The sequence below is a fragment of the Mirounga leonina genome, unplaced genomic scaffold (genome assembly GCF_011800145.1).
Source record: "Mirounga leonina isolate KUSES-001 unplaced genomic scaffold, KU_Mleo_1.0 Mir_53, whole genome shotgun sequence".
Lineage (NCBI taxonomy): Eukaryota > Metazoa > Chordata > Mammalia > Carnivora > Phocidae > Mirounga > Mirounga leonina.
The window spans coordinates 103,352,286-103,372,174 of NW_023270807.1; the positions used below are offsets into that span (position 1 = coordinate 103,352,286).

General features: G+C 37.7%; 1 protein-coding gene across 1 annotated transcript in view; it reads left to right on the plus strand.

The window, feature by feature from the left end:
* Window positions 1-19,889, plus strand: part of OPRM1 (opioid receptor mu 1) — a 68,297-nt gene that overhangs the window by 35,767 nt on the left and 12,641 nt on the right. The window contains 2 exon segments of the mRNA XM_034991066.1: window positions 13,155-13,507; window positions 14,219-14,739. Coding sequence (XP_034846957.1) covers window positions 13,155-13,507; window positions 14,219-14,739 — 874 coding nt within the window.

A 19,889-nucleotide genomic window follows, 5' to 3' on the forward strand; every position in this document is an offset into this window, starting at 1 on the left:
CAGGGGCTAGAGTTTCAGTCTATTTTTTTTATTTTATTCTTTGTACCTTCCTGTGTTATTTGATTTATTTTTACACTAAGCATGCATCATTTTTTAATTTAAAAATGCATTCAAAAAGTTTCTTAAATTATCAAAAGGACATTTTAGAGACAATTTTTAACAGTCTCTGAAATAGAATAAAAGAGGCCTTTGTGAAAAATGTGCACATGCACACACACAAACACACACACCCCATAAGTTAAATTAAAATTTGATACATCTAAGGGACCAAAACACCACAAATAACATAAAAAGCAGTAGTCTGCGAGGAAATATTTGCCACATATACTTTTAACCTCTTACAAATCAATAAGAAAAAGATAACCCAACAAAAATGGGCAAAAAATGAAAACATATTAATGAAATAGGCAATACAACACACCAAGAAATATATGAAATTATTTTCAACCTCTAGAGTAATCAGTAAAGTGATAACTAAAATGATAATGATATAGTATATATCACTTATAAGACTGATACATATTCTGAAGTTTTTTAACACCAAATATGGGAAGAGTGTAGGAACCAGAAACTGTCTCATGTTATAGGTGGGAGTACAGCCCCTTCGCCACATGATTAGGGAGACCCTCTCTAAACAGAAAACATGCATTGTCCATGACCCAGCAGTGCTGGTCCAGAGAAACACTTGCACACAAGCATAAGGGGTAGGCACGAAATCCATGCAGTCTTGTTAATATTGAAGAAGTCAACAACACAAATGCCAATCAGCTAAAAGGATATGTAAAATGAGGCATATTCATATAAAATACTACTAGAGAGCAGTTAAAAAGAATGAATTACATCTCAGGTATTAAAATGGAGAGTCTTCAAAATCATATTGTTGACTGAAAAGCTAAAGAAGCTCAAAAATGCTGCAGACTGCATGGTACCTCTTGAGTTAAGAAAATAATGCAACATTGCACATTTTCTAAGGGTACCTGTTTATGCATATAATTATTGTAAAAGCTGTGTAATAGACCAAAACCCTAAGAGTGTGTGTATCTGTGCTTGGGAAAGAGACAACCATTTGATATTGGAGTTGGGACTTCAAAAGGTCTTTAGTATTATCGGGAACTTGTGTATAACTTGTGTTACCATAAAGGGATTGGAATGAATTTAAAGACTGAAGAGAAAAAAAGACAAGTTTGACACAATACCTATTTTGAAAGAATGACGTGCTACAGAAGAGAGCACAAATGTACAACTGCATGCAAACCAGATTAACTGGAGGAGGAGAAGCAGGAGAAAGAAGAAAGGAGAAGAGGAAGAGGAAGAGAAGGAAGCAGAAAAACAAGAGAAAGAGTGTGGACAAGAAGAGTACACAGTAGTAGTAGAAGCAACATCACAACAGTAGTCATTATGGGAAGAGTTTAGATCACACCATGGGAAGGGCAAGAGGCATCATGAAGGGTGGTGTTTGAATTGGGCTACTGGTGATATTTTATTCTAGCTTCATTTTAGTCCCATCTTCCATAGTCACATCTTAACACTATTCATCAACAACTCCAAAATCTCCCTTTTAAGGATCCGTACTCCTTTCAGACTAATATCTCCTAATTCAGACCCTCAAAACTGAGTATTCCCATCCCTCATTTTAACCACTTGTTTTTCAAACTACAAATCTCAAGTGAGCACCCACCACTGCCAAGCAAATGTTTCTTTGATGGACTTACTTTCCTGCTCTCCTCTCTGCCAGATCTCCTGCCTCTCTTGCTCCATCACCTTTGTTCATTGATGCCCCAGACTTTTACTTCATTCATTCATTTAACAAATATTTATTGTGTGCCTACACAGTAGAACTGAAGACAGTGAATGTGGATTTTTTTTTCCTAGAAGCCTGGTGAAACAAAAAACAGAAATGGAAACCACAAAATGGAAAATGAGGTCAAGAGAAGGATTTCACTGGAAAAGTATAAGCATGCAAAAAAAGTATTCAACGAGTCTGCAGACCTGTCCTGTATCTGTCTCCCTATTTTTAGTCTTGCTGCTAGTAATAATCAAGAAGGGACCAGACATTCACATGTGCTGTGAATGCTATCTTTCAGTTTCTCAAGGACATTGCTCCCATGAGTATCCTCTGTTTCCCCAATTCATCAAATTTTCACTGCTACATGATTCCATAACACACACACGTTTCTCTGGTCTATCAGATCAAGTTTTTAAAAAATCCTTTCTTGAACTCACACTCCCTCTGTTCTGCATAACACAATATTGCAAAAGCATTCTACATCCTCCTCCCACCTTGCTTTTTAACTCTTATCTACATATCTTCCAGCCCCACCACTCTACGGCCCTTGTCAAGACCATTAATAATGTGTATTTTGCAAAAGCAGCAAACGTATCTCTGTCCTCATTTTACTTAATCTCCGCAGCATTTAGTGAAATTGACCACTACAGATTTCATGACACTTTTTCCTTTCTAGGTTTCTTTAACCCCAGCTCTGGGTTTTTTGTTTTTGTTTTTTTTAAATCTTGGCTATTTCTTACTTCTCCATCTTTATCAGGGCTTTAACCTGAGCCCTTTTCTCCTTCTTATAGAGACTTTCTTCTCAAGTAGTCTTCCATGGCCCCAGGCTTATATATTACAAAAATGTTAACCTCTCCCAAATCCACACTTCAGTGTGTCTTCTCTTCTAGACTCCATACTCCAATTACTACTTCATTTCTTCACCAGGTATCTAATAGGCATTTGGCAAAACAATAAACTAAAATACTATGTAATGCATGTATTTCCTTTCAATAATTCCTTGTTAATCCTGCAGCTCTTTTATATTTAAGACCAAACTATGGGGCTGAGCTTTATTTTCCCAAAGAAGAGGAGCCTATGAAAGAACTCAGGGAGGATGGTAAAAGTTAAGTTCTTGACTGTAAGGTTTGAAAGCCTTAGTTTTAAAATGCAAGACTAGGTAGACAAAAAAGGAAAAATGTTTTGAATGAATTCTAAAAGCTTGGGCTTGATTATGGAAAGCTCAGCCTAAAGTACTGGGAGAATAGAGTTTAGGACAGAAAAGCTAGCAAAAATTGTGATTTTCCTGCAAAACAGAGAGGAGAGAGAACTTTCTGGGCTGGATCAAGTCCATTTGAAGGATAGGATAAAGAGAACAGAGAAGTCAACTCTTTATTTGGGGCCCTGCCCTTATCACTTACCCACCTCACTACCTTACTCCAGGGGCCAACTCTTTATGGGGATATAAATCACAAATCTGTGAACCCAAAACAGTAAGAGATTTGACCTCATACCTGGCTGGAATTCTGGAACGAGATGCCTCACAGAACATCCCATAGTACCATTGGATAGTGATGGTGGAGTAAAATGGTGGCAAGGCATAACAAGGCAGAGAAGAACTGAGATGGTGTTGCATTATATGGAAGAGATCCAAAAATGGGATGTAGGAGATTATTGGAATTGAGAACTATTGTGCCATTCAGAGGCACCACTGTCACATGCAGTAAATGAGCCCTCTAGTCAATTTGTGTGGTGGAAAGCTCAGGGCAGAAACCAGAGAGGTCATGGGATTGAATCTCAGGAAGCTCCCTGTGAGTGGGAACTGAGAAGTAGGCAGAGATGGGCTCAGAATATATGAGGTAGAGCTCAAAGCTCATACACTTTAGATCTTTTAGAAATTGATTTTTCTAAATTAAATTAAAAATTAATTTAGAAAGTAAATTTAAATTAATTGAATTGAAATTAATTAGAAATTAAAGCAAATAATTAGGTTGAGAAAGCATTAAAAATACAAATTTTTAAAAGCTGATAAATACCACAAACATCACAAAATCCATAATAATAATATTTTTATTAGTTAACTCCCCACCATACTTGGGTACTATTTTCCTAAATTTTAGGCTGTATAGTTTTTGAATGCCTCATCATTTGATACGACCTTGCATTATCATTTTCTATGGAAAAGAAGAAAACTAATTTAATTTTCCTCTAACATAGTAGATCAAAATTTATTTTTATTGATTCTTTAGAAAAATTTCTTTCCTTTACAGATTAATAGTGGAATTGTACAAAATTACAAATGGTCAAATTTAGGGAAATATCTATCAAATTTCTTATATGAGCTATAAGATTTATCAGAAAAGCATTTATCAAATAAGTAATATGTGATCCAATATGTTAGGATGCATGAAATATGCAATTTCACATATAGACATGCTAACGGCTGTAGGACTGCTACAAATTCATGCTTTCAAAATCAAGAATTCTGATAAATTCTATTTCAAACAATTGTCATGAGGAGTCTTATTACCCTTGAATAATTGCATTTTATACTATATAATGAAATACAGTCATGATAGGAAAGAACTATTTTGATTGGATATTTATAAAAGCCCACTTACAAAAAAAGTATGTCTGGTGATTAAAAGACTTGTGCCCACATTCTGGCTCTGACATTTCAAACCTCATTTCCTTCCCACTCACGCTCTGATGCATCCTGTGTAACACATTCATATCCTATCTCTGCCTCTCTCCTTTTCCTTTACCCCCTTCCTTCTCTGTCCTTTTCTGAAACATTGTCCTTCTCTGCCTTAACATCGTTCACATTTTGCATCTTACCACAAGGTGATCTCATCCTCTTGCATGATTAGAATTACCATCCAGAGGCTGATGACTTACAAATGAATTGCTCCAGCTGAAATTCAAACATGATCATATTTCCTTTGTCCCACAACATAATAATCTCAAAATCAAACTATCAATACGGAATCTGCTTTCCCTGTCTTCTTCCCTGTTAGATAACGGTATTACCACCCTCTCCATTCTTCCATACTAGAATTTATGATTCATATTATACCCTTCCTCCTTTATTCCTTCTTTCTTTTTTTTTTTAAATTTTATTTATTTATTTGACAGAGAGAAAGACAGCGAGGGAGGGAACACAAGCAGGGGGAGCAGGAGAGGGAGAAGCAGGCTCCCGGCCAAGCAGGGAGGCTGATGTGGGGCTCGATCCCAGGACCCGGGGACCACGACCTGAGCCAAAGGCAGACGTTTAACGACTGAGCCACCCAGGCGCCCCTCCTTATTTCTTAAAAGTAATTAAATCTTGTTGATCCTTCTTCCTAGTTATCTCAATTCACCATATGTTACATCTTTTTAAAATGATGTTACTCATCAGATGTTCAAAAGAGAGTTGGAAAGGTAGTCATAGAACTTGAAAGAGAGGTTGTGGATCAACTACATAGAACTGATAAAGGATTGTGAGAAAGTAAAGCAAAAGATATGAACTCAGCTCTTCTTTAAAAACTATGATTCTGTTACAATATTCAATATAATGAGAAAATGTCTCAAGATTTCCAAGATGTTCCCAGCATGGCCATTTTTGAGAAGATTAAAAAGCTTTGCATACCTACCATGTTTTAGCTAGATAGTGGGCTGAATATTGCCGAGGCAAACTATTTGCAATGTTATCAACAACGCACTCCCGGAAAGGTACATGGCCCACATTACAGTACAGAAGGCACGTTGTAATTTTAGGTGAAGCCTAAAGAGATGGAGGAAAAAAATCTCAAACATTTGTACATTTCTCCATGCTTCGGGCCCTTTTACCATAAAACAAGGTGATCAGACAATGTGGTTTGGAAAGCCCCTTTCAGTACCTACTTATCATTACATGGCCTTTTTGACCAAAGTTCTTTTTAATTTGACAATGAACTGACAGGAAAAAGGGAATATTCCCTCTTTGCTTTCACTTTAAAAACTGCTGGTTCCCCTAAAAAAAAAGTTTGGCTTATCTTATTACAATAAAATAACCCAAATCCTTCATTCTATATTTAATTCCATTCAACAAGCATTTACTGGTGCCCATCTTGTGCTGAATTCTGTGCTGAATGGATAAATTTTCCCTATTTTTATTTCTTTTAACTTTTCCATTTGTGCTATCTTTCATATTTTACGTATAGTGAGTGATTATATGCACATCATCACCGAAAGTATAAATGAAGCCTTGTATTTGTTGTATGAACTATAATAGGTAATAATTTTACAGGCAGACTATGCCTTCTAAAAATTTATAATCTATAGCATATGCTTGAGCTTCTTCAGAAAGCAATTTTCTAATATTGATGTTGGTAGAATTGTTTCTCTTTTTTGTTCCTTCATTATTTAACAAGTACCTAGGGATATAACATTATTTGAAGTTAGTGGTAATGTACACTTGATTATTTTTTATGTACAAAACTTTAAAATTCTAAAATAGAAGACATTTCTTTTTCTCCTAAAACTTCCAAATTTGAAATCTAAGATATTTCTAAGTTCTAAAAACTAGTTCTTGAAAATAAAAGCAAAACCTTCTTATCTCTGAACCAAAAAGTTCTAGCTCTGAGATAAATGTTCTCATACTGTCTTGGAAGTCAGTTCATCTAAGGAGATGAGATTTTCCTGCAAACAAAAATCTAAAGCTATAGACAAGAATATTTCAACCAGTTATAATGGTTAAATACATCAGAGGATTTAGCATAGTAATATTTTTCTATGACACATAAATATTATTTATCACAGAATTTGGCATCAAGTTCATAAGACATATTTTTATATAAACTTCTGATGAAATAAATGTTATTCAGGTCTTGAAGTAAAATTTCCAGAAATGAAATAAAGCAGGAAATAAGCACTTCTAAAAAGCATAATCAAAAAAAAAAAAAGGGGGTTAAGCAAAGTCCTTGGCAATAATAGAAGTATCTCACTTTTTCCTCTGACCAGAGGAGTGGTGCATTGGCATGTGGCCATGTTCTCACTCCATCCTCCACCTCAGTTCCATTTCCAAAAGGAGAACTTGAAGAACCTTACAAAAATGCATACAATAAAATGAGAGAAATATAGATGAAAGTAGGCAAAAAATAAGCAACAGAGAATGAAATGATGAAATTAGCAGTAAAATTGATACAATAGAAAAGTATTTGATTTTAATGTCATTAGGATTCTATACGATTATTAAGAGGAAACAGATTTTACTCTGATTTTTCAGAGCCACAAATGCAAAAATACAATCACTTATATATTTCACATTTTCTATTTTAAAGTTTCATCCATTCAATCTACTTCAAGAAAGCAGATTTTTCCCTTGCTCTGTGTGAAAGATATTTTTCTCATGAATTGTCACTAATGGGAGATGGACTAGAATGAAAGTAAGAATAAAAAGAGAGAACAAAAAATGAAGCAGGTGTGGATAAAGAGAGAGTAACACTCAACCAAAAAGTCCCTGATGGTCATCACATTCTGGTGACACAGAGACAGAGCCAATTAACCTCTGGAAGGAGATGCTTCTTTGTTTAATTTTCTATAAGCCTCTCTCTGTCTTCTTTTTTGAGCCAAACTAGCAGGCAATAGTCACTTTCTTTTTTTTTTTTATTATGTTATGTTAATCACCATACATTACATCATTAGTTTTTGATGCAGTGTTCCATGATTCATTATTTGCATATAACACCCAGTGTTCCCCATGCAGAACGTGACCTCTTTAATACCCATCACCAGACTAACCCATCCTCCGACCCCCCTCCCCTCTAGAACCCTCAGTTTGTTTTTCAGAGTCCATCATCCGTCTCTCATGGTTCATCTCCCCCTCCGATTTCCTCCCCTTCATTCTTCCCCTCCTGCTATCTTCTTCTTTGGCAATAGTCACTTTCTTGTCCACAGGACCCAGAGGTCTGAGGTTACTACTTTTTCCTTTTTTTACTATAAGCTTATTAGAAATGTGGTCATTGACCAAATGACTTTGAAATAAATATAAGTGAAATATTTTAAAACATTCTATCGCAAAATGAGAAATCTCCTGTTCCTTCTTTCCCTGAGTTAGTGGAGAACATAACAGAAAATAACAAATTAGTATATGGTCTCTTTCTATGTTAATGAGAGTATCATCACTGGCTTTGGCTTTGGTTCTTAATTTAGATCTCAGTCTCTCTCTCTCTCTCTCTCTCTCACGCACACACACATACACACAAATACATACACATGCTTGCCTGAAATATCAGAATGAAATGGACAATAAATGAGAAATTTAAGTAGGTAGTCATGTAACCACTTTGCTCATCTAATTAGTAATTTATTTTCTCTATTAAAGTTGTGAATTTCTTTATGTGAGGATGGATAGATATAAAAGTCAGGGCAGTTGGAAGAAAAGTATCTTTCCAAGCACAGTGCTGGAAAGGACTCATTGAATCTTTACTGGATTAGATAGCTTTCTACTTCACTGGGATTAACAAACAGGAAAAAAGAGAGAAAAATTCCATTTGGTAAAAACATGAAAGAGCAGAAAATTAGACCAAAAAGAGGTGAAAGTCTTCTGCACATCCCAGTTGGCTCTGTTATGAATTTCTAGAGAAGGTAGCAGAGCAATGTGAAGGGCTTGACATGGTACAAAACTGACAAGCTGGATTATAGAATATGTTCTTCCTCTTTTCAAGTTTCTTTGGTCATTTTTTTCTGGCCAGAGACAAGGCCATCACATTTCAAAAATTAACTCAAAATAAAACAAAGGTTTGCAAAGCCCATTGGGTATACACGAGTAATTTATTCAGTGTGGCTTCATTTAACATATGTTGGTCAAAATCAATGTTTTGGCAAGTAGTAATAATTGCAAAAATGACACCAAGAGTAGGTCTGAAAATAAATAGGAGTTCTTTTATAATCACAAAGAAAAGAAGGGCATTAACAAACAAAAAGTGTTTATGAAACCTGGGAGATTATTTGAGCTGCCAATGAAATGGGATTCATAATGCCTCCCCCAACAGAGCATCTGGAAGCTCCATAAAACGGGTCAAACACTGAAGGTCCAGAGACTGTAATTTTTCAAAAATAATAATTGCATGGTAATATATTTGAATTTATATAGAAAATAAGCTACTCAATCACCTGGAACAGGTTTTTAAAAATACATATTGGAAAGAAAAAAAAAATAGCTTCAGCCTCTGCCTTGAGGAAAAGCCCCAATTCAGTGCACACAGTAAAACAGCCAAGGTGAGAAAGGCCCTGTGAGTCCAGGAGAGACACTCCAAGGACATGCCCTGTATCCCTCCCATGTCATTTTGTCCATTTTGTCACCAAACTCATTCATGGCACAGTAAGAAGGAATAGGTACAAAGGATGGCAAGAGGCTTGTGTGTTAATATCAGGGGCTCTACTCAGGTCCATTCAGGTCAACTGAGCACAAGGACGGTCCTTCCTTTAGCTCACTCTTTGTCGTGTTTGCTAACGCTGGTTTGTATATTCCTATAACTCATAATGTGACTCCGACTGTTCACGTAACTTTTCTGAGGCAACGTTCATACCACTGCATCAGACCCGAATAGAATGAAAGAAACGCTCGTGTTTGCTGGACTGCATGACCCCTTTTCTGATCAGACTGTCACATTAGATTTAAAGCCTTTAGAGACATGTTGGAGGCAACTGGAATTCTCAAATCTTTGGTCTTGTATAATTCTCTTACGTGTATTTAGGAAATTGCTAAGCCCTCTTTTATATGTTGCTGTGACTCAAAGTGTGAGTAATTGGGGTAAGAACACTGGCTATCTTTAGAGAAAGGCTCTTTGGATAAATTGAGAAAATTCAAACAGCTTTGTTCCTGTAAAATGCCAATTGAAACAGTTTTTGTAGATACTCACTTTTCCTCTTGTGATGTAGGACCCTAACCTAATTTTATTTCACAAACACCTCATTCCGGGGGAGAAAAATTTTTTTGACTGAAATAAACATACATCAATAAATATCTAGTGCTAAGATGAGCCTGAAGAGAAGGTTAGAGGTATTCTGAGTCATAAAACTGACAGTAAAGAACCTGGTTATTTAACATAATACACTCCTAAAGATAAGATGTGAAATGTAAGGTCGGCTGAGTAGGAAAGTGACTAAGGCAGTCAAGCACACTTTTGTATCATGCAGGTCTTTTATCAGTGGTGTAACTAATAAGGTTTTTTTTTCCTTCTTTGTGGGAGAAATTTATTTTTATAAATATCGAAATTTTTTAACTTCTTGAGCATCCAGGTCAGTTATTCTAAAATCCCTAAAGTCATAGTTTTAATTTTGTTTTAATTTGTTTGTTGTTGGACTTGGGCGGATCTTGTCTGAATTACCTTTTTATGTTTGCCACATTTAGAGTCCTCACTAACATCAAATTGGTTTACCTCCTCAAGTTAAATGGCTTTCTCTACCTTTTCCTTTTCAAATCTTTTAAAGGAGTAAAATTTCTAAAGCAATTCAAAAGGCCCCACACCTGGGGTGCCTGAGTGGCTCAGTCCGTTCAGCGTCTGCCTTTGGCTCAGGTCATGATCCCAGGGTCCTGGGATCAAGTCCCACATCAGGCTCCCTGCTCAGGGGGGAGTCTGCTTCACCCTCTCCCTCTGTCCCTCCCCCTCTGCTCATGCTCTGTGTCACACTTTCTCTCTCTAATAAATAAATAAAATCTTAAAAAAAAAAGAGGCCCCAGATCTGACTTTTGGGCATTAACGCAACTTCTGCGACTTTGACAGACAAGTTGGGGTATCAGAATTTTAGAGCTCAAATAAATAATTTGAGCCTGTTGACTCTGAGAGGGTTCATATAACTTCAGCTTCTTGGTGCTTATTGAAACCAAACAAACTTTCCTGAACACTGAATTAAGGCCCTAAAAAAATGAGTCCATAATATTATTTCCTCCAACCAACAGCCATCTTGGGCTAAATGAGTTAGCTCCTTAATTTCATGGGACTGAAAAATATACACAGGCTAAAGTTTAAAGAGAATGATTGAACCGGGGCGCCTGGGTGGCTCAGTCATTAAGCGTCTGCCTTTGGCTCAGGTCATGATCCCAGGGTCCTGGGATCGAGCCCCACATTGGGCTCCCTGCTCGGCGGGAAGCCTGCTTCTCCCTCTCCCACTCCCCCTGCTTGTGTTCCTGCTCTCGCTATCTCTCTCTCTGTCAAATAAATAAATAAAATCTTCAAAAAAAAAAAAGAGAGAATGATTGTACCATGTAAACAAAAAAGTCCAAGGCTTCAGGTAGATATTCCTCTCTTGCTCTCTCAAATCCACATCCTCTGTATGGGATCCACTTTCAGACAGGCTCTTCCAACAACCTTACATTCTCTCAGGTTTAATTATCTAAAAATAGTATACTCTTTCTTCAGAAGTCTCCCGAAAATTTTATTGGCTCTGGTTGAAACACGAGACCAGCTCTGAACATTCACCATGGCCCCAATCACTTTACATCTTGATGCATTGAACTAGTAACAGAGCCCACTACAAAGCCTACAGACTAAACATGGAAAAGGCGTTGTTTCCCAAGTGAAATTGAGTACTGTTCCTAACATTAAGGTAAACAGATGTGCAATGTCAGATACATCTGACAATTGGACAACACATTAGCAAGGTACTCCTCTACAATCATATATAATTTATTAGTGCTGTCATTGTACCTGCTCATCTCTTCTAAGTTCTAATTTCTGTGGCTTTGAGAACATTTAACACTCCTGGATACTTAGACAGGGGAAAGAAAAACATATTTCCAGGCAAAGACTTAATTAATGTTCATAACAGCTAACTTTCAGTATCCAAAAAGGAGATGCAACTCAATTCCCATTAATAGGTGAATGGATAAACAAGTCTGGCTTGTTTATCTATAACCACACAATCATATCTATACTCAGTAATAATAATAATATGCATACTTAGTAATAAAAAAGAATGCATTATTGATACATGCAACAAGATGTGGATGAATCTCAAAATATTATGCAGAGCGAAAGAAGCTAGACAAAAAAAAAGACTACATACTGAATGATTCTATTTACATAAAATTTTAGAAATGAAAACTAACCTATCGTGACAGAAAGCAGATCAAGATCAGTGATTGCCTATGAGTGGGGGGTCAAGTCAGGGAAGGGAAGATGGAAAGATTTAGGAGCTTCACAAGGAAATTTCTGAGGGTGATGGATATGTTCATTATCTTGATCAAGAATTGGCATTTCTTGCTGTAAAGGGCAAGATAGTAAATATTTTAGGCGTTGCAGGCCATATGGTCTCTGTCACAACTACTCAACTCTGCCACTGCATCATCAAAACAGCTATAGATAAGAAGTAATTAAATGAATGTGAGTGTGTTCCAACCAAACAGGGAGCAGCCCAACCCAGTCTGCAGGCTGCAGTTTGCCAATTCCTGATCTTGATTAAGATAATTGTTTTGCAAGTGTGTACATATGTCAAGACTTATCAGATTGTACACTTTAATTACATGCCATTTATTGGATGTCAATTAGGCCTCAATAAAGCTATTAAAAAATAAAAACAAAACAAACAGCATTAGCTTCCTCATCATGGATTGGATAAAGTTCATGCTTCTTGCCATGGCATACAAATCCCTCCATGAACTGGCCTCTGTATTCCTACCCAATCAGATTTATTGCCATTTTCTGGTGGGATTTTACCTTTTGGAGTGCCAAAACACACACATCATGCTATTTCAACTCTATGCCTTTATTTAGGTGTTCTATCTAGAATAACCTACCCTCACCAGTGTAAGATTAAACTTGCACATTTACAATTCCAAGATACCTTTCTTCTTCCCTTATCTTACTCCTTCATTTCTTCTTGTGCCACCATTATAATGTGTGTGTGTGTGTGTGTATACACAGATATATATTTATATGTACATATAAACACACTTGCACTATTACATTGATATATATACATACACATTCTTGCATGATTACACTTTTCCATACTTTTAACTATATATATCTGAAATTTTTCTTTTACATATGTAGAGTTAAAATGAATTATCATTCATTCTATATTCATTTCATGAATATCAGTAGACTTGGATATATGACTGAGCACTCCCTGTGTCTATTACATCTATCACAGTGCCTGGCACCTTAAAGAAACTTAGTAAATCAGTATGGCAGCTGATATTAAGGCCATCTTACAGATTATAAAACTGATAAGTAGAGAAACCGCATTTAGTTCATAGACACATGGTTATGAATAGCCAATCTAGTATCAGAAAAAAGTTCTTCCATATCTAATCTCAAGAGCTTTCCACTAACCCTTGCAATATTTTTTATTATCAGAAGCTTATCTACATTTCATATTGGTCTTTTTCTGACTTTGCCACCACTCCTCTTTCACCCCCTAGATACACCAAAATGAAGACTGCCACCAACATCTACATTTTCAACCTTGCTCTAGCAGATGCCTTAGCAACCAGTACCCTGCCCTTCCAGAGTGTCAATTACCTAATGGGCACATGGCCATTTGGAACCATCCTCTGCAAGATCGTGATCTCCATAGATTACTATAATATGTTCACCAGCATCTTTACCCTCTGTACCATGAGTGTCGATCGTTACATCGCAGTCTGCCATCCCGTCAAGGCCCTGGATTTCCGTACTCCCCGCAATGCCAAAATTGTCAATGTCTGCAACTGGATCCTCTCTTCAGCCATTGGTTTGCCTGTAATGTTCATGGCAACAACAAAGTACAGGCATGGTAAGTTGCAGACCTGAGGGATGAAGGGTTTATAGACTGACATGCTGGTGAAGTCATGAGTGGTCCAACTTCTTAGTCAAATTGTAATATCAGTGATTTTTTTCTAACAGAATGCCTTTGAATCTTTTGTAATATGAATTCTCCCCTAAATTTTAAGCACACTAAACATCTTAAAGAGACTATAATCTATTGTTTCCTGATTTCTCTGCATTGACTTCATCAAAATGAGGGCAAACTAAGACTATAGCTCTTACAAGAATGATTAGACTTAAACCCCAAAAAACATTAAGTTGTTTTAAAATTTCAAATGGCTGCTAACATGACAAATTTATTTTTCTAGTCCTCATATCAGATGAACCACCCATCAAAAATGGAATGAAAATATCCATTAGCTGGAACCTCCTACAGATTTTGGACAGTGATTGTATTTTTTATGTCAACATAGACCCCATAGAGGATCTAGCTTACAAAAGGTTCCACAATTGTTGACTGAATGAAAGCTTAATGTGATCAAAATGGACCAAAAAATGAGATATTTAGAAAAAAAAATCTAAAAATAACTCTCCCTGAAAATCAACAGAGAGCTGAGTTTCTCCCTCAATTTCTTTAAATCTTCCCCTATTGGCTTCCCTTAATGGATTTATGTTAGCTCTGGTCAAAGCTATAATTAGATGTTGCTGCTAATTCTTCCTTATAATTATTGTTTTCCAGGTTCCATAGATTGTACACTGACATTCTCTCACCCAACCTGGTACTGGGAAAACCTGCTGAAAATTTGTGTTTTCATCTTTGCCTTCATCATGCCTGTCCTCATCATTACAGTGTGTTATGGACTGATGATCTTACGCCTCAAGAGTGTCCGTATGCTCTCTGGCTCCAAAGAAAAGGACAGGAATCTGCGAAGAATCACCAGGATGGTGTTGGTGGTTGTGGCTGTGTTCATTGTTTGCTGGACTCCCATTCACATTTATGTCATCATTAAAGCCTTGATTACAATCCCAGAAACTACATTCCAGACCGTTTCCTGGCACTTCTGCATTGCTCTAGGTTACACAAACAGCTGCCTAAATCCTGTCCTTTACGCATTTCTGGATGAAAACTTCAAACGATGCTTCAGAGAGTTCTGTATCCCAACTTCCTCCACCATCGAGCAACAAAACTCCACTCGAGTCCGTCAGAACACTAGAGACCACCCCTCCACGGCCAATACAGTGGATAGGACTAACCATCAGGTATGCAGCTTCTAGAATTGGGTACACCTACTGGGGATGACATAAAAATTATAGAGTTTGTACCAATCCAAGTTTTAATCCATTAGAAGTGAATCAGTAACTAAGGGATGAAGGTTCTCCCCCTGTGAGGACAGAGGGAGGAGAACAGCAAATTATGGTCATTGTGACAGAGAGGTACTTTACATTTTATAAACAGCTTTATGTATTTGTATGTATTTATTTAGAGATACACCAACTAGAAATTCATAAAGCTGCTAAAAAGCAGTATCTTCACAGCTGTTGCTTCTATGCAAAATTAATGATGTTAGCACATTGTGGAAGTGATGCTGTTCTAGAATTCTTCTCATTTTCCCCAATGTTTATGTTTCATGCATATCATTGCAAGTCAGTCCTGTTCTGGTTCTGTGGTTAAACAGAAAAGGTCATCACTTCACTCACTGTAGTGATGGGTGCCAGATGTTCCCAGCAAATCAGTGTCACAGCAAAGGAGAAAAGACCAAAAAAAACCAAAACCAAACAAACAAACAAACAAAACAGCCAGTCCTAACTTGTTCAGCCATTGATTTGTCAATCTTTATACCTGAACTCTAGAGGAAACATCAAACATATTACTTAATTATTAGAACTAACTTACTTTTTAATAGTCATTATACCAGTTAATAGGGTGAGGAGTGACTATTTTTTGGAAGATATATTCCTATGTGCAGAGTACAAAGGGCAGCCTGCATGGGAGAGGTAAGATTTATACACAGTATTATAGTCACAGGAGAATCAGAAAAGAGAAAAATTTGTCTCTAAGTTAATATGATCTTGATAAGCCAATGATGTGCAAAATTTGGTGTCTGATAGAAGGTAAACCAAACATATCACTTAACTCTTAATATTAATTTAAATAAATAAACTTTCAAATAATAGTGTCAGCATCCAAAAATCCAAAAAAGCCTCCGTAATTTTATAACACAGAACTCAAATTTGAGCTTCCAGTGAAGTAAATCCTTGAGTCAGAACCTGGTCAGAGGCCAGGACTCTGAGAACAGATGCCTCCATAAAAACGACTGGAAGTCTAATTGAGGAGGCAGACGAAGATCCTTACAGTACAGAGCGGCTGCCTCCTCTCCATTTTCTTTTCCCCAGGCCCCACTCTGTCTCCCCCACGCCCACTACCAGCCCCCAGCGCAGCCCCACCCAGGTTTACCCTTTCCTACTGACAACAGGCCTAGCTTAAGGAGGCCCACATGGTCTGCCATAGGAGGCGCTAATCCTCACACCTCTGCTATTAAATAATGCTAAAAGGAACACTGGAATTTGGGCCCTTTAGGCAGTATAAGCTAATGATGGCCAACCGACTGCCAACCGAAGGGAAATTACTACTTTATTTTGTGTCACTTCTAATCCCATTTCAGACTGAGTAATAGAAGAAATGTTTTTCCACTCTGCTTCTTTTCTCTATATTTTTTCCACATCAAGACTTCTCTAAACCTGCTTCTTCTACTAAGCAGCTCTCCCTCTCAGCAGCTATTAAAAGCTTGTGAGTAACTTAAAGAGGGTAGGGATTCAGAAGATTTTCTCTGACCTGAGGATAATATATTGCAGAATGCAATTTAAAACTCTCAATCCTAAACCAAGGTTAACACATTTTGCCTTGGAACAAAGTACTTCCATTGGAGCATAGGGATGGAACACTCTATAAAGTATTGATTCTTGCTCAGTTGGGGCCTGCCCCACCTTCCCTCTCTTGCAGGCACGCTGGGATGCAGCTGTGGGTAGCTTTACCCTGGACCACTGCGGGGGCCTCTTGTCACGTCTGATTCTCTCAGTGTCCTTCCCCCACCTGCTCTCCTGGAGACACAGCTCCCAGCCTGTCTGGTGCAGCCTTTCTCCTGAGTTCAGTATGATTGTCCTTCAGTTGCCCCGACCCCGCTCTTGACTCCCGTCCAGATCCAGCATTTTCACATTAGTGTGGTTCCTGCACAGCCAGAGAGAAGAGAAAGGAAGCTAATTGAGGAAGCTCTGTTCTAAGTAACTAAAAGGTTTGCTTTAAAAATACATCCACTTAGGGCTTATCTTCATTGCTGTCTCTATGAAGCAGCATCAGGATCAGATAACAGCAGAAACACATTAGCCCTGGAATTGGCTGCTTTCCCAAAATGCCTAGCTGGGAGGGCTGGACAGAGAAGAGCGGCTGACAGGAAAAGAGGAAAAGACACTCTGACATATTTGAAAATTAAGATAAATCAAAGATCTCTTTCACTCATCTCCACTGATGTGTCATCGTTAGAATCAAGGCGGTTACACACAGACATCTGGAACGATACATAAGCCTTTGGTGAGAGTTTCAATGAGATATCAAAATCATGAAATTATTTGAAGGAAAGATCAAACACTTTATGGCCGTGTCTATAGGACATAGTTGGTTAGTCAGACAAATTCAGAATCTGACTGGCAGGTTTTTGGGTTTTTTGTTTGTTCATTCATGTTTTTGTTTTGACACCATGAGCCATTATGTTGCAAAGCAAAGCTAAGCTAATTGGATTTGCATGAACTTTTTGACTGCTTGTTCGGAGTTGGTACTGTTGTAGATGTTTATGTCCCTCCTATATATTTGTATTTTCTCCAAGAAATAGATTATCCTCTATATGTCATGTTTCAAGCGCATTAGTCAACTTCATATTCTGCAGATCAGAGATCCAATATCAAACCTTCCCAGGGTGTCTGTATTCTGACAACTGTACACTGAGACCAGGTCCCTACAGCGCAAAATGAAGAGTTGGCAGTTATCAAGGTAATTTGATAAGCCGTATGAGAAAATTCTGTGCCCCAAATAAACTTTGCCTCATATTTACATAGTTAAGGGCTATTTGGTCAGCTTTTGCTACATAACAAATCATTCCAAGACATAGTGGCTTAACGCAACCATTTACGTAGTTTGAGCTTCAGTAGATCGGTAGTTTGAGCTGGGCTGGGCTAGAATGTTCTTCCGGCCTTAGCCAGGCTCACCCGAGGGGCAGCTGCCACTGGCAGAACTGCCATCAGCTAGCTGAGCTGGGATGAGCCCTGCAAGAGTGGCAAGCTCCGCATGGATCCTCATCCTCCAGCACGTTAGCCCTGCTGTCCTCATGGTGGTCCCAGGCCCTAGGTTCAAGGGGTGGCAAAACAGACCTTACCTCTTGATGGTAGGAGCTGCAGTTACATTGCAAAGGGGTGTGGATATAGGGATGGAAATCACTGTGGCCTCTTTGGCCAACTATCTACAGTAGGTGCATGCTGCACTGGGGGACAGGCATAGCTTCCTGAGGGCATGAACCATATCTGCCTTGCTCCTTCTTCTTTCTCCAGCAGCTATCTAAAACAGTGTCTGACACATTAAAAAAGTACTCCAAAAATATCTGTTGAATGAATGAATGATCAGAGGGCTTATGATATTTCAGGAGATTATGGAGGGCGGTAAGAATGACCCCTTTCTTATGCAACTGATGGACAACCTCAATGCTTGCATAACACTCTGACGTTATTCCAGGCTCACCCTTCAGTAACTGGAAAATATTCACGAGAGGGGTTCTTTGTTTTCTTTTCTCTAGTCCTCTGATCAAAAGTTCTACTTTCCAAAAATTGTTACATTTGTGCTTGTCTTCTAATTTTATTTTTAACAAGTACTATTGATGAGCCGGCCAAGAACTGGATTCGGTGCCCTAAAGAGGTCTTGCCCTAAGTATAAAAAAGTAAAATAAAAGATGTCCTCATGTCCTTTTGTGCATTCCAGGGCTCAGCCTCCTGCTCCAGCTGTAGGACTCCATGCCTGATTTATGTTCCGCTCATTGTCTTTATGGCTTCTAGATTTTTATTGGGTAGACTTAGACATAAGTTTTCCATCTGCTTTCCGTGCAATTTAATCTCTCTGTAGGTGTACCACCCAACAGTTGTTACTGGACCCCACCTTGCTTCAGAGCACTTCCCCCATTTGCTCAGATCAATTCAGATCAGTTCAGACCTGAGATGCTGGCCATGCCCACGTGCCTTCACTGCTTGGTTTCCCACCCTGGTTGTATTCCATAATGCATTTTCTGTTGTGATACCTAGATTATGTCCTTTAATGGTTAACATTATATGGGAAAAGAAACAACTCTATTAGGCCAGTTGGATTATTATTTAAAGAGTTTGTATTAACCATAACCATCATAATAATGCTATCTTACATTTTTATCACTGCCTACAGATTAAAAAGGTTTTTTGTGTGCACTGTCGCCTTGGCTTCCTACCACAACCCTGATGGGTAAACATGAAAAACTAAATGCTCAGGGAGGCTCAATGACTATAAAAATCAAACCACCAGTAAGAGGCAGAACCCAGACAAACATCTGGGCTTCCAACATTAATCCAAAACTTTCCTCTGCTTTCCTACACAATGCCGATTTGTGCTCAAATATTATTACAGGGTCTCAACCAGAGGTTCTCAAACATTATTATGCGTATAAGTTCTGAGAAACTCCTTTAAGAAATTCTGGTTCACTGGGTCAAGGTCGAGGTAGGGTCCAAGTATCTGCATTTTGAATAAAACATGAAATTGAAAACGATTTAAATTGTAACTTTATAAAATACTATTAAAGTTACTGTTTTGTCTAACCTGGCTACCATTTTAGTCAAGCTGATTGGTAAGAATTTTTTCACCAAATGAGTCTTGTGTTTAGCGAAATAATGTAGCTACAGTGGGAACAAAGCCTTAACTTTCTATCAGTGAGTCTTACAGGATATAGAGATATAACATTGATAAAGTTAATATTATGGTACCTCCTGCCAACTTCTTCTCATTAATATGGCCAGTCCAGCCCTAAGCCCTCTGGTTACCATTTTTAAAGCATTTTCTTGACATTTTAATCCAAGTAGCATGTCAAGAAATTAGGAGATGCTTTGCAATTGTATTAACTACAAACCTATATTATCCCCAGCTAAACTAAAAGCAGAAGCCTAATTTTTTAAATCAACCACATCACTCTCAAAAACTAGATCTTAATTTTTTTTTTATAAAACATCTGTGGAGAGATAATTTGAGGAGGAAAAGCATTTCAGTTCCATCACAAAAGCCCCAAATGAGAATAGCTTACAGAATTACAGAGCTTGACCACATTAATGCACATTTTGTGAATAAAACCAAA